Source organism: Toxorhynchites rutilus, chromosome 3, assembly GCF_029784135.1.
Source record: "Toxorhynchites rutilus septentrionalis strain SRP chromosome 3, ASM2978413v1, whole genome shotgun sequence".
Lineage (NCBI taxonomy): Eukaryota > Metazoa > Arthropoda > Insecta > Diptera > Culicidae > Toxorhynchites > Toxorhynchites rutilus.
In genome coordinates this window covers 275,288,222-275,304,502 of record NC_073746.1, presented here as the reverse complement: position 1 = coordinate 275,304,502, position 16,281 = coordinate 275,288,222, and the positions used below count along the sequence as shown (strand labels likewise).

The 16,281-nt window shown below is 40.9% G+C and overlaps 2 protein-coding genes across 2 annotated transcripts in view; both read right to left on the bottom strand.

Annotated features, from left to right (window-relative positions):
- The window catches only part of LOC129772856 (protein ultraspiracle), a 124,036-nt gene extending 120,510 nt beyond the window's left edge, over positions 1-3,526 (bottom strand). The window contains exon 1 of the mRNA XM_055776372.1: positions 2,861-3,526. The gene's annotated coding sequence lies outside the window, so the exon portion shown is untranslated. The remainder of the gene's footprint in view (positions 1-2,860) is intronic.
- A 1,910-nt stretch (positions 3,527-5,436) lies between these two features.
- On the bottom strand, positions 5,437-7,008 carry LOC129774246 (uncharacterized). Its single transcript, XM_055777953.1, has one exon. It carries the CDS (start codon positions 7,006-7,008, stop codon positions 5,437-5,439), a length of 1,572 nt encoding a protein of 523 aa, XP_055633928.1.
- Positions 7,009-16,281: the final 9,273 nt, after the last annotated feature.

The window sequence follows — 16,281 nt, the reverse complement described above, 5'->3', positions numbered from 1 at the left end:
TTCGATGACCACCAAACGAGAAGTGGTGTGGCTTCAAATCGCGGATGGCTCATTTAAACTAAATATGTTGAAAACGGGCAGAAACGAATGTATCAGTTGATCGTTATTGACAGCTCTGTTCGGGAATGTACACAAATCGGCAGAACAAATGTATGGGAAAATGGGAATGCTTCCAGTTTTCATTAATTTAAACTATTTAGGCATTAGTGGATTGTGCTGTATAGTATATCAAAAGAATCTTAGAGAATTTCTGATTCCAATGGTGTGCAAAGTATCAGAATTTGTTCGCTGTGAAAATAGTTATTAACGTTAATTTTATTTCATAAAAACGTGACCTGTTTTCTGATTTGACACCCTTCATGAAAGACGTAGTTCTACGTCAAAAAAAATTCTCCTACGCATATGATCGAATTTCAACAATGACAGAGTTACAGAACTTTTTTTTTGTTTCGGTCTGTGTTGCCTCAAACTGGCTCTACATTAAAAAGTACGCTACGGAAGACGATTCTGATGCTTTCATTTGAAAGATGATAAAATTTAGTACAGAATATAGTAGTGGAACAACCAAACTAGTGGATTTTAATAACATTCTGGAAGTGAAACACTTAAAAGTTAATAATTTTTAATGTGTTATTATTATTTTTTCCTAAAAATTTATATTTGACTAGATTGTTTCTATCAATTAAATTGAAGTTCTTTAACCGCTCTACAATTTGTTCTTTGACGCACAACTTCTATCTTTTATAATTTGGCTGCAATATCGATATAAACAATTGGTGAAAATTCAAGCAAAACCTTCAAAAATCACGATTTTACTCCACTGTACATGTAATAGCCACTTAAACTTCACCTTAACGTTGAAGTTACATTTCTTCGTAAAATAAGCCATATTTCAAATATAAAAAAAAATATTTTCCAAACGGTATATAATCGAGTCCAAAATTGTATACAATCGGATCACATATAATCGAGTCCGACCTGTATATGTAGTTACTCAACAATGTATTTTAATGTGATGTTTTTCAATAAAAATTATATTTTATAATCCGTTCTCGTGTGAAATCGTTCAAAACAGTCTCCCAGAGTAGATCATAAGAAGTATAATAAATACTTAATTTTATTTTTATTATCCGTTGAATTCGGAGACACTTTTGCCATTGGTGCAATAAATGTGTAATTAATGCCAGCAATGTGTATCCGGAAAAATCAGCATTTTTCACTTTTAACAAACAAATATTTTTTACATGTTTCATATGACATAAGACACTCATGCTAACAATTATTCTGTTCTTTGAAAACAACTACTTCAACATAGTTTAAACTACTCACACCAGTAAACATAGTTTAAACCAGAAGTTACTGAAATAATGATTTCTGCGTAGCCGAAATGATCAGAGCTTTAGAGTATTGATTCGTGAACAGGTTCACTAGACATCAAGCTTCGTTTAGGAAAAGCATAATTTGATACTTGGTTGAGTAAAATATAAGATTAGCATGGTTTCTTGCTCTGGTGGCTGCGAGCAGACAAACGACCAGAACGGAAAAAAGGTATGGTGGCTGAGAGCAAACAAACCACAAAAAAGAGTTAATCACAGTAATAATTGTCATTTTTAGTTTGTTTCTTCAGGAAGCTCAATTTTAAAAATAAACTTCATAAAATTGTTACAAACTCAAACGAAACATGGTGATCTTGCTAACTAAGGGTGGGTTTAGACTAGTGATATATTCATGTGAAGATATATGATGAGATTTATAGAAATCGCATCAACTGTTTACACTAGCGTGAACTTCTATAATGAATATATTCATATTTTCGGTGAATTTATTCACCTGAAGTAGAACTGCATCCAACTTTAGTGATTTCTCACCAGTGAGAAATTCACAAGCGTTTACATATGCTGAATTTATTCAAGTTATATATACCTCGAATAAGTGTATCATATTTATTCTCACCCGTTTACACCTATATTCACGTGAATAAATCCATCTATAGCTATAGATCTCCCTAATGTAAACCCGCCATAACACGTTGACTGCCACGTCAGTCACCGGTGACTGACACTGAGTTTTCGCTTAGGCTTCGTCAGTCACCGGTGACTGACAGTATAACATATGATAATAAAAGTAATTAATATAAGGATATAAGCTTATAAGCGTTCCGGTTCGAACAAAAATACCTTCCACTACGATAAGAAATGTTGGCCCTAATCCGTTTAAAAATCTCCATATAATCGCTATAAAACCGTGGCACTCAACGTGTTAATTTAATTTTCCTAACAGAACTGGAATGTTAAATCATATTGTCTGCATTTTTATAACAGAACTTGAATGTTAAATCACATTGACCGCAGCCATTCTATTCAGCGACGTTTTAATCGACGACTTCAACCCAAAATGCGCCGATGTGCGTCATAATAGATGATGGAAGAAATTGTACTTAATTTTGTAATTATGGGTCAAGGTTGCTTCCGCCGAGGAAACGAAGAATATGATCAAACACAGTCTTGCTCTCCGCAAGTCCTAGCTACATGGAGCTAGGCTGTATTGCCTCTCATCCATATTTCCCAGGGACTTGAATGCACACAATGTCCCTACCAAAAAGGCCCAATTGCTCAATTGCTTACAATTTCTCCCAAAATTCGGTTTAGGCGTCGAATTCTGCCACTTCACGCACCATTCCGCAAAATACGAACGAGGTCAACTGTGTACTCGTTGTGCTGTTTTCGTGTTCTTCCTCTTCCTCCTGCTCCAATGTGAGCGAATGTATGTAGGACCCGACTATTATTGATGTCAACCATCCATCGGAGCTTAATTTGCGGCTGCAAAAATAGAACCTTTTTCCGAAGCTGGACACACTTACCTCGATCGCTGTCCATCGCTGTTTTGGGAATTGGTTACGAGAAAACCTGGCTCAGCTCCAACCGAGATGATCGGAAAACTAACGGGAAATGGAGCCAACAGAGCTTCTGGCAGCACACCGCACCACAAAAAACGACGGTTCTTTTTATCACAGAAACCAACAGTATTATTTCACCACACAATACACACGTTTAGCGAGTAAACAATTTGATTTACCAATCGGTATGAATTACGGAATTGCAAAACGGGACTGCGCGAGCCAGGAAAAATAATCAACAAACGTCGTCGTCGTCTCCGCTGCTCTTGTTTAGAGAGCGATTTCGAACATGGCGGTGTCCGGATTTATGCTCGCAGACTGTGGGTATTTGACGTTTATGTATGCTGTCAAAATTTCAACACACTGCCCGTCGACGGGTCGATGAACTGCATCATGCACGAAATTGCTTCACTTTTGATACCATCCGATTTGCTTAATGTGCTACAGCCGGGGATAACGCCAAACATCCACCTATCTACCAGGTACATCAAGTGGTTTCTTGCACAACGAAAACATATCTAATTGATTGCACTCCGCTTGATGTCAGTATTTTAACGACATGAGTCCCTTGATACAGGTTTAATTCTCGTCACCGAACACAAACACACACACACTGAAATGTTATGTTGTCTTTCCATCAGAGACGCGCAAGCAAAAGTGAAACAAATTCCCGCTGTCAGCTATTGTCGGATTCGATTTTGAGATGACAGTTATGGACCGAAATCCATCTTCCTTGTTCAATCGGATTGGTGAAGCTCTAAACCAAGGCGCCTCTATATATACCAGGTGAAACAATCATATGAAATGCACTTTCAGCCATATTGGAATTGCTGTCGGTATTGTTTACAAACAGCATCAGAACGCTGCCGGCGGCTCTCTACAAACTGCTGCGACGCTTATTCGAACGATGCCTACTTTGTTCGGCTTTCGCGAATTTATGTGAAAAAGACGGGATGATTTTGTAGAATTTTATTCTCATCCAGTTCATCCACTACTCTCGCATGTGAAAATGCAAAAATGGCGTATCCTAGCAATAACAAAACAAACAACCCCCGCTCCACAAACCGTAATCCCCTTCTTATTGAAGTGATGATGTTGCTTCACCTGTTATACATTTATACAAGCGCCTTGCTCTAAACATGTGCACTTTTGGACTTATATATAAAAAAACTATATAAAAAAAATCGTTACAAATTCAGTGCTTTTTGTTTCCTTGTTCCAGAACAAATTAGTTTTAGGTTAAGCAATGGCGAATGTGATTGCGTATGAACACTAGAAAATATAATATTTTTTACGTTCAATTTAGAAATATAATCATTATTTCTATATTTCTATATAATGTACTGCTCACCTCGTATTCTTAATATAAACAAATCAATCAGTGAAAATTGCCAATTAATAGAACCTATCTTCCTCTAGTTTTAAGTAATCGTTTTTCTATTGTTTAATTCAACAATTGTGACAGTTCTAAGAACCTGTCACTTCGGTTCTGTTTGGTTGGTATTGGATGTGTAATCGGAAGCGTTGCCAGTAGCAACATCCCCCGCCTCGTAAAAATGGCTATCAGCTTCAGCTTTACCTATCTGGTCTATTTCCAATACTGACAACTTCGATACGGGTCGCCGGAACAATCCGTTCGACGTCTGGACTACTGCTTGTCTTACTCTACCATCTTTCCCTACGGTCACCAACAATACTTTTCCCCGAACCCATCCGTTCCGCCTTGAATCGTCTATGATCACAACCAAATTTCCTGGCTACACCATTATCGTTTCCCCGAACCACCTTGTTCTCTTCGTTAGCGTAGGAAGGTACTCCTTGATCCATCGTTTTCAGAAGAGATCAAGGGTGTGCTGCATCAATTTCCACGTACTGCCTACTGCTGAAGAATGATCTATCATCTTCACGGTCGGTTGTTTTACGCCACTTGAAGACCCGAGCAAAAAATGGTTTGGCGTAAGGGCTTCTTGTTCAGCCGCGTCTAATGGCAAATAAGTCAATGGACGTGCGTTCACGATAGCTTCAGCTTCCACTGCTACGGTATACAGTGCTTCATCGTCCAACTTTCGCTCTTGGGGAAGGCTGCTCATTGCAATTTTGACAGACCTCACTAAGCGCTCCCAGGAACCGCCCATGTGAGGAGTGGAAGGTGGTATGAATATCCACTTTGTGTCGACGTTGGTGAAAACAACCGCTGAATCCTCATGAATCCGTCTAACCTGATCCTTCAGGATGCGCTCGGCTCCGATGAAATTTCTCCCATTATCGGAGTAAATCTTGATCGGGGCACCTCGTCTGCCTATGAAGCGTCGGATGCAGCAGATACAGCTCTTCGTAGATAAGTCGAAGGCTACCTCAACATGTACGGCCCGCACTGTGAGGCAAGTAAAAAGTGCGATCCATCTCTTAGCGTTCGCACGACCGACTTTCACGGTGGTAGGACCAAAGTAGTCCAAGCCAACATAGCTGAACGGTCGAATAAAAGGGGACAGTCTTGCCGCAGGTTGGGGTGCCATTCTAGGAACGGATGGTCGAGCCTTTTATATTTTGCACCACAGACACCGGTTGACTACGGTTTTTACCAGCACTCGCAGCCGTGGCACATAGAAACGTTGGCGCACTTCGTTGACCACCGTCTCAGAATTGGCATGTAGATACTTTCGATGATAGCTGTCCACAACCAAGAATGTCACCCGATGATGCCTTGGCAGTATGATGGGACATTTTTGATCTGCCGAAGCTATATGTAGAGCACCTATGCGCCCATCAACGCGCAAAATTCTCTGATCATCCAGTGTCGGCGTCAATTTAAAAAGCACACTTGATTTGTCCACCGTTTGGTGTTCATCAATGGGCAATCGCTCATTTTTCTGCAAAATGGTGATCTCATCTGTGTACGTATCTAGCTGAATAATTCTCCATAACAAATTTTCAGCGGTCTGCAATTCTTGCTGACATAGGATTTCTTTCTTAAAGGGTTGCTGCATTTTCTTTTTGCTGGCGTTCACAAAACGTTTAATATAAGCTACAGTCCGCAGCAAGCGATGCCAGTTCGAAAAACGGTCAAATTGAATCAGTGATAAAGGTGCTACTTGATGGACATTGCATGGACGCAACTCTTCATCGGTAGAAGAAATCCCCTGTACCGACTGTGGCCAATTTTGTTCATTCGAGTACAAGAACTGAGGCCCGATGAACCAACGACTGGAAGCGTCAAAGCAAGGGCCTTTCCCCCACTTGGTGGCGTCGTTCGCTACGTTCAGATTGCTTGGCGACCATCTCCATTCGTTCGCGTTCGTTGACGACAATATTTCGCCGACTCGACAAGCAACAAATTGGCGATAACGGCGGTGCTCGGACCCAATCCAAGCTAGCACGGTCCTTGAATCGGACCAGAATACTCGTCGCCGTACAGTGACCGAATGCCCATCGACAACGAAATTTGTAAGACGAACGCCTAGCAGTGCAGCCATCAACTCAAGCCGAGGAATCGTAGCATGTTGAAGAGGTACAACCTTCGTTTTTGCAGCCACTATTGTGCACTGAATGGTGCCGTTCAGGGCCTTGACGCGGAAATACACAACGGCAGAATAGGCATCCTCACTGGCGTCAACGAATGTGTGGACTTCTAGGGTTTCATACATGCTGGAACTTGCATTTTCAAAATAGCAGCGTCGAATGCGGATCTCCCGCACTTGGCTGAATAACGAGATCCATTTCGTCCAACGGCTGTAGATATGATCGTTGACACGCTCGTCCCACTGTATCTTTTGGCACCATACTTCCTGCATCAAAATCTTGCCGTGGACCAGAAAAGATGCCAAGAGCCCGAGCGGATTAAATAGGCTCATGATACACTTGAGAATCTGTCGTTTTGTTGGTCTCACTCCCGAATCGATGATTGAAGCGATGTCCTTTCGAAATGATGTAGAATATATTAAATCATCTTCCGCAGACTTCCAGAGCATTCCCAACACGCGCTCAGTGTTTCCGTTTCCAGTCAAGTTCAGCTCTTTAACTCCGTCCGCTGAACCTTCGCCTAGATGATCCAAAACATCTCGGCTGTTTGAGGCCCAATTGCGAATTATAAATCCGCCTTTGGAATGTATCATCTTCACATCCCTGCCACCACCTTCGCATCTTCGATCGTCTCGTAACTACTGAGGTAATCATCCACATAGTGGGATTTAATAATTTCCTCCACCGCTCTGGGATATCGCTCCGCGAATGCCTTCGCATTCGTGTTTTTGATGAATTGTGCGGAAGATGGCGAGCAGGTTGCACCAAATATCGCGACGTCCATGATGTAAACTTGTGGAGGTTGATCAGGACTATCACGCCACAGGAACCGCTGAAATTGGCGGTCGGACTCGATGATTCGAAGCTGATGGAACATCTCCTTGATGTCGCTGGAGATTGCGACCGGAAATTGGCGGAAGCGGAACAGCACGTGAGTTAGTGGTACTAGGAGGTCAGGTCCTGGCAAAAGAAGGGAATTCAAGGAGATACCGTCAACTTTAGCCGCGGCACCCCACACTAATCTAATTTTTCCCGGCTTATTGGGATTGGTAACAACGCTAATGGGAAGATACCACACTCGCTTTGGATCAGCCGACTGTAATTCTTCATCCGTTGCTCGGTGGGCGTATCCCTTTTCCTGGTACTCGCGGATCTGACGATGAAGGTTCTCTTTCAGTCCTTCGTCCCGTTGCATGCGCCGTTCCAGGCACTTTAGACGTTGCAGAGCCATGGGAAAGCTGTCCGGAAGATCGACTTGATCATATCGCCAGATTAGACCGGTTTCAAACCGATCTTCCACTCTGGACGTTGTTGTTTCCATAATCCGAATTGCTCTTTGGTTTTCTTCGGAGTCCAGAGGTGGCGTAGGCTGCACTCCAATGCAGTCCGCGTTAAAATATTCTCTCATGAGAGCATCGAATTTCCCGCCAATGTCACAATCGCAGATGTGATAGTTGACGTGTTCTGTTTTAAGAGTGTTATCAATGCTGCCATACACGCACCAACCTAATCGTGTTTTGGATGCCACCGGTCCACGGTTCCCTTCTCTCGTCTCCTGTGGAACAGCGAGTCCTATATCACGAAGTCCTATCAGCAGACGTGGTGTAGCGTTCTCATAACTTTGGACGGAGATGCCCCCTAAATGGTGAAATTTTCGTTGCAGTTCTCCAAAACGCAGAGTCTGAGTGGGAAGGTTGAGACTTTCAACAGTTCTAACGTTCGTAAGCTGATAGCGTTTCTGCTGATTTATCCCCGACACATCCAGAGAAATTAGCTGCGACTCCGATTCCAGTCGAGACATGGTTGCCGTCCATTTTAGGCACAATGGTGCACTCGGCCCTTCGATATCCAACTGTTCTGCAAGACTGTGTTCAATCAGAGTCGCCGAAGAACCCTCGTCAAGAAAAGCGAACACTTTGATGGACTTAGATGCCCCGTGCAGGATAACAGGAATAATTCGGAACAATATCGATTGCCCACAGTGGTGGTGGGTGTGATTTTCGGGAGACTGATTCATACTCGTTGTTACAGATGAGGAAATGGTAGAACGAGTTGTGTGGAGTAGCGAATGGTGGCGGAGCTCACAACCATTGACACCGCAACGATTGTTGTTCCTACATGTTCGGCGACCGTGGAAGTTGAGGCAGGTACGGCATAGTTTTAAGGTAGTAACCGTTTTCCATCGATTCTCTATGTTGTACTTCTTGAAGACAGCACAATCTGCTACACGATGACCTTCTCTGTCACAAACCAGACAACGTTTCAACGGCGTTTGGGTTCCTGGTCCACTTGCATCGGTGTGCGCTTGAATGTATCCTTTCTCACGGCCTCCTGATCTCTCATTTTTCTGTAGCGGTTCGACGTACACTACAACTTTGCTGACGGAATCCACCACAGTCGTCATGAACTCACTAAAAATTTGCAGTGTTGCCACTGGGTGATTTTGCAGATGTTGAGCCCACTGCAATTTTACACCAGCCGGGAGTTTCTCCACCAGCTCTTGCAAGAGGATCGGGTTGGAAAGGTGTGATTGAAGCCCGGCTTCGGAGGTGGAGTTTTTCGGCTCTTCGCCCGCAGGATTATTTTCCACTTGCTGTTTGGGCCAGAACTGTTTAGGCTGCTGCCCTTCCTTTCGTTCACCTAAGTTTTTCGGGGGTACTTTAGGAACAGCTCCTTTCGCTACGTCTACAGGACGAGAGGAAATAGGTGTAGACTGATGTTGTAACTGGAGCTGACAAAACTGTAGCTGTTCTTGTAATTCCAGAATTTGCTGCAAAGTTGGCTGCTGAATCTCCTGGCAATCTTTTAGCTTTTGTTGTACCAAACGAAAGGCATCGTTTTTAGTTTCGACTGGTGGAACTCTATTCGCACCTTGGATCCCTCCAACCGCTCCCTCATCCATGCTATCAACCTTCGGAACTGAACTGTTTTGTTGTACGTTTAGTGGTACTGCTAATCAATCGCGTGGTACATCTGAAGATAGTTGTCCTGCTGCTTGGTTCTTCACCCAGTCAGTAACTTGCTTCCGAGACTCAATCTCATCGACCCGACTTCGAACACTTTTATTCTCGACCTCTTCGAACAGTGAATTCTCCATCAACTGGTAATCTAAAGATATATATAAAAAAAATCCTTACAAATTCAGTGCTTTTTGTTTCCTTGTTCCAGAACAAATTAGGTTTAGGTTAAGCAATGGCGAATGTGATTGTGTATGAACACTAGAAAATATAATATTTTTTACGTTCAATTTAGAAATATAATCATTATTTCTATATTTATATATAATGTACTGCTCACCTCGTATTTTTAATATAAAAAATCATTCAGTGAAAATTGCCAATTAATAGAACCTATCTTCCTCTAGTTTTAAGTAATCGTTTTTCTATTGTTTAATTCAACAATTGTGACAGTTCTAAGAACCTGTCACTTCGGTTCTGTTTGGTTGGTATTGGATGTGTAATCGGAAGCGTTGCCAGTAGCAACAATGCAAGATAAAATGAAAGATTCCGAATGCTCGTAACTCGATCATTTCTTATTGGATCGGAAGGATGTTTGCATCAGATGATACGGAATATTTCCACGCTTCTATCGCAATTAATAAAATGTTTTTGACGTAGGACTACGTCTAACCGGAAGATATAGGGGGTGAAATGGAAATCTAGGTACTGAACAAGTAGGAAAAAATGCAAGATTTGGAACGCTTATAACTCGAGCATTTCTCAATAGATCGCAAAGGTTTTTGCATCAATTGATAGGAAATATATCTACGCATCTATCATAACGAATAACATTTCATTTTTCTTGAGATAAATAATTGCATAATTGTGAAATATCAAGCATTGTCAAAATGCACTATGTGCCCATTTTTGATTGGTCCATTTTGTGCTCCTCAAATCGTACCGACCAAAACGGGCAACCAGAGCAGCAGCGAAATAGAATGAAGCACGATTGGAAAGGAAAAAGAAAAAAACGAAACGAAACATTGGTCGCAGTCTCACACATGCGTAATTCTCGAGCCAGCCAGTCAGCTTAAAAATCCCCGCTCCGCTGCCGTAACGATCATTCTCATTCAAACCGTACACCACATCGGTTCGCATCACAACACATCCAACAAACCAAGCCAAGCAGCCATGTCAGGACATGGTAAAGGAGGAAAAGTGAAGGGAAAGGCAAAATCCCGCTCGAACCGTGTTGATCTGGAGTTCCCCGCAAGGGTAGCTAGGCCGAGCGCGTTAGTACCAGTGCACCAGTCCACCTAGCCGGCTTTATATAGTTTCGGCCGCCGAAGTGATCGAGTTAGCTGGCAAAGCTGCTCGCGACGATAAGAAAACCCGCATTCGGAACAGAACACATTCGGTTCGGTGGACATCAAGACAACAGGCAGTTGCAGCGAGTAGCGAGTGGCAAACGCAATCGCAAAACGGCATCTGGTAGCAGAAGAAAAAAGTTCGTTCTTTATACAAACTGCTTTGGTGGCAAATCCAGAACAAGGCGGCATCGAGGGCGTTCGAAATGGTTTTTTTCAAAACCACGAGTAACTAAGTTTTCTAAATTGGAACCATTCCATAAAACAAGGCGCTTTTCAGGGCCATTAAACCTTCCAAAAAAGAGTTTAGGAAATACAGTTCAATGCTTTCTAAAACATTATCTAAAATAATAATAAAACACAAATTGATTTTTTCATAATTTGTTTGCCAGGATCTGATGAGTATGTGAATTTGGCAGTTGTTCTGAGCTTATTGATAGTTGGGGACTTTCCTGATTATTCAATTTTCACCAATTCTTAAATTGTTTCCAGATTGAAAGTACAGTAATTTACAATTAGTTCGACATTTAGCTAATTGGACGGACATGTAATGCGACTTATTTAGTTGGACATTTTTGTAAACATAGAGATCCAAATTATGACCCCACATTGAAAGTCGACACTGTACCACTGTCATCGCAAATGTTCAATTACAGGTTAAAATTACCTCCAATCCGATACTGAGTGGTGGTAATGCGACGTGCCATTGAATGTAATATGTCACAAGCTGGATGGGAAGAAATTTTCCAACTGTGAAAGCTGTGGCGAGTGGCAAATGCAATCGCTAAACAGAAAGGTTTAGCCGAAAAAGATGGGGATATCGAGTGATAACAAAACAATAAACTCTTTATATTGAAGATAATTTTGTGATCCTGAAAAGGACCCTTTTTAGCCTGCATGTGAATCCAACGAGCGAACAAATCGTAATGAATGTATTTTTCTTTCTTTCTTTCTTTATTTTTAAGAGGCTTTAAACTTTGCAGTTCATTCGCCTCTATGTATTTTTTTGCCATCGCTCCCTTTTAACGCTCATTCGTTCGTCTCGTTGGACTCGCCCCTCTGGCTGAGTCTGCCGATTTGTCTCTATCCTATGAGTGTGTACCGCGGACCCCAAAAAAATATCTTATTTTCTTTCAAACCGTAAACCCGTGTGGTTGTACGGCATCGGCATCGTGGACGTAACAAAGGAGGACAAGTTAAGGGAAAGGCAAAGTCCCACTCGAACCGTGCAGGTGTGCAGTACCAGTATACCTAACAGCGATTATAGAGTTTCGGCCGTCGGAGTGCTCGAGTTGGTTTGCAAAGCTGCTCACGACAATCAGAAAACCCGCATCAACAACAGAGCAGCTTCGGTTCGGCGCTCATCAAGGCAACAATTAGTTTCAGTGAGTGGCAAAGTGTTTCTCCGGCACGTCGCATTAAATGTAATTTACTGAACAACATGTCACAAGCTGGATGGGAAGAAATTTTCCAACTGTGAAAGCTGTGGCGAGTGGCAAACGCAATAGCTAAACAGGAAGGTTTAACCGAACAAGATGGGAATATCGAGTGATAACAAAAACACAACACCAAAGGTTCTTTTCAGAACCATCAACATATTCATAAAGAGTAAACAGTAAACTAATCCATTTTTCAGGTAGATAGGTAGGTATTCACGTAGGAGAAGAAAATAAAACAATATATTTAAAATATATATTTAACAAGAGCTGTCCCCTTTGTATAGTCCTACGTCACTCCGGTTATGTCCCCGACATTACCCACCCGTCTTTTTTATTAGATAATCAACTGAATAACTGTCAAATGTTAAGCGCTATCTAAACGCCCTAACTAGCTCGTTTTGATTGGCCCGATTTACGGTTTCCTCAACACAGCCATCAAAACCAAGCAGCCTTAGGGAAATCGGCATTGCAAACACATGAAAATATGCGGACTTTCGCTCGCACTGAAATGTGTTCCCTAACACAGAGTTCAAAACCAAGCAGTGTTAGAGAAATCGGCATTGCAAATACATGAAAGTCGGGGGTATTTTTGTTCCGACTGAAATGTGTTTCCCTAACACAGACTTCAAATCCATGGAGCGTGGGGCAATTGGCATTGTAAATACATGCAAGTCGGGGGCATTTTTGTTTCGACTGAAATATATTTCCCCAACACAGACTTCAGAACCAAGGTGTCTGAGCAATTTGATATTGCAAATTAATGCAGCTCAGGGATATTTTTGTTCCGACTGAAATGTGTTTACCTAATAAAGACTTCTAAACCAAGGTGTCTGGGGAAATCGGCATTGCAAATACATTCAAATCGGGGGTATTTTTGTTCTGACTGAAATGTGTTTGCCTAACACATACATCAAAACCAAGATGTCATCATACCAAACGTAAAAGACTGTCATTAAATTTACTTGTAACGAAGAACATAATCTATTGCATGAATTGACCTCTCATGGCATTGTACAATCTTTTTACTCATATTGAATTTTTATACATATTGAATTCAATTGAATTCGGAAATTGTTTCATTCAATCATAATTTGAATCAATAAAAACAAATGATTGCTAAGCTAAGGAAGTCTCACGTCAACCTTGCGGATATATAATAGATATAACCAGCCTGAGGGCATCCGTATACTAGCACATAGGATTTGACAGCGTCAAACATGTCCGGGTCGCAAATGCAATTTGCGACCACTGTCACTCGCGAGAACTGCCAAACTCTCAAGCTGGTGTAAAACAAGGCACTTAACATACTACCAGGTGGGTCAAAACGTGAAGTGGTTTTCTGCAGCCATTTAAAAAATACACAAAAGTAAATTAAGACGATTGAGCACAATGTGTGGAATATACTGATACTTTATGAAATACTCATTGCTATATTCATTATATTCATTACGTTTTACGCTGCAAGCGTTTCATTTATTGTCTTTGCGTTGAAGGCACCATAATGATTTGCGCCATTTGGAAAACGAAATTAAGGACGAAATTAACACACTTCTAGAACAAAAAATAATGAATGAAAATTTACTTTTCTGTATTCAATATGTATTCTATGTAATAGAGTAATACGTTTCCTCGAAAATTGTGAAATAATATGAAACTGAAATTGTGTTTGATGCTGATTTTATATTATAATGGTGAGTTTTTGTGATTATTGTGTTGTAAAATATTTGGAAATATACAACCAAATGGCTAAGTAAGCGTCAGGACTACGTGTTTTAAGTAATCGAATAACTTAAAAATCTACATACTATTTATAAGATTTCAAAACTACCTTCTTTAAATTTTCACGAATTTAACGATTGTTTCGAGTTAAATATGACGTTTACGTTTACGTGCGTTTTAAGCCAGATGTAAAGAAGGTATTTTAGTGCGGTGATAGCTGTGTTCTTCGGCTGAAAAGTAAAGCTAAAAATTTGTTTCGTTGCGAGTGATGTCGTCACACAACTGATCCGGTTCGAATTTTCGATTGTCATTCTGTGAATGGTGCTGCATAGTATAAATTGTGGATTAGATTTTTACGGAAATGATGTTTGATGATGAGCGTTGGAGATGTTATTTTGCAAAGATATACTAAAAAAACTAATCAAATATTCAATAATTCGTTTAATATGAGAAAATTAGTTTCAAAAAACAATTCTTTTTTTAGTTAGCGAATGGGCGCACCTTGTTCCATAGATTTGCCTTGAGTTCGCCGAGTAATTTGATAGGTTTGGCAATGACAGCTAAATTTGTAGCACATCTTGACTCGCGGATCATATCCCCTTGCCCGGGGCTTGGATATAACCCACCCATTTTTTTTTTGAAGTCAAATCGTTTAAAAGTCAATATGATTCATCCGTATTTGTGAAGCTATTTACTCTCTATCAAATTTGCAGGACCGGATGCATTTTTAAATCATAACTCGAATGAGAATTATTACTTGATGGAATAGTAATTTTCATTTAATACGACATTTTGCTAATTGAGCAGACCTGTAGTGCGACACGTTTAATTTGACATTTTTACCTCTAATTGGACATTTTCGTAAACATCAAGTTCGGGGCCCAAATTATGGCCCCTCATTGAAAGTCGCCACCAGACGTCGACACTGTACCACTCTCATCGAAAATGTCCAATCACAGCAGGGTACGTTTATGTAAAGATAGTCTGGATTGACTAGTGCATCAGTAACAGTGATGCTGTGACATGTTAGCTTCGCAAGTATCTTGGAGCGGTATAATAAATTTGTCTAAATAAGTTTGTTTCTATTGTAGTTTAGCTTAATGTATATATTAGTCAAGGTCACAGCTGATAGCATCAACCTAGAACTGAACGAGCTGCAACAACAACAACAAACGGTGGCTTCATCTTTACACGCGCTAGAACGGGCGCTGACGGTGTCATCGAAATCGGAAGCCTAGTCTCGGCGAACGACATAAACGATCGGTGTCATCACAACGAACGGCGGCAAAAGCAACTCGAGAACCCGCGGACGCAGCAAATAGCTGAGAACTGGTAGCTATTAGGGCAACGATAGGGAAAATATGAATTGAAATAAATCACTTTTTGTCAGAAGCTCAAACTGGTAAGTCGTAATCTTTCAAAAACCTTTTCTTTCCTTTTTTTAAAAAACTCCCTCCCGTTCATCAAGAACGTATTTTATTTATTCAATGCAGCGTAAATATGTTCTATTTAGATTTCTAATCAAAACCTAGAGGAAATTGTGGACGGCAATTCGGATTTGCTGAAGCTCTTGGTTCAATTCTTGGTTGATTTCAATCAAGACCTTTCGGCGAGTTATTCGGTTTTGATTTCCCAAGGCATGAGAATCATTTGGCTTTCTGACTCTAGGAACAGCTAGAAATGAACTGAATATGAAATATCACGAAGCAACCAACATTAAAGTTCCAAATTTAAATTTTATTTGCTAAAATTAATCGTATCACTCACCTTACTTGCAATATAAAAATGCCCCCGACTTGCAGATACTTGCGATTTCCCCCAGGCAGCTTGGTTTTGAAGTGTCTGTTAGGGAACTCATTTCGGTGGGAGCAAATGCTCCCCCTACTTTCATGTAATTGCAATGTCGATTTCCCCCAGGCAGCTTGGTTTTGATGTCTCTGTTAGGGAACCGCCGCATGTGTCGTCAATTTCGACCAATCAGAAGCGGGTATTTCCGTTAGGATAGGGGTTGAGATTTTTCAATTGTTCGATAGTTAGTTTCATGACATATATTATTTTATTCAAAATAAAAAATTGTTATGGAGTGCCGAAATCGTTTGACGCAAAAATTTCATCAATCCATCACGAAATGACTGAGCAATAAGCGTTTGAAATTGGACAATTTTCACGATGTGCTCGATTTTCTATTTTCAATTTGTACCCTAATATGTTCCCGAAAGACGTAATTCTACGTCAAAACAACGTTGACGTCACGTGTGTCAGTTCTGCGTCGCATCTGCAGTCTAAACATGCAGGAAGGTGGTGATGTTGAGAAGCATCTGGTCGAACTTGAAGAGCTTTTCGATCGCCTGTCGTGTGCTGGTCTGGATCTCGAAGTACCGTTGAAGGTTGCTATGATTTAC

Bases quoted from the DNA above. Each gene is read 5' to 3' on its own strand.
- LOC129774246 (XM_055777953.1), bottom strand. From the start codon at position 7,008: ATGATACATTCCAAAGGCGGATTTATAATTCGCAATTGGGCCTCAAAC.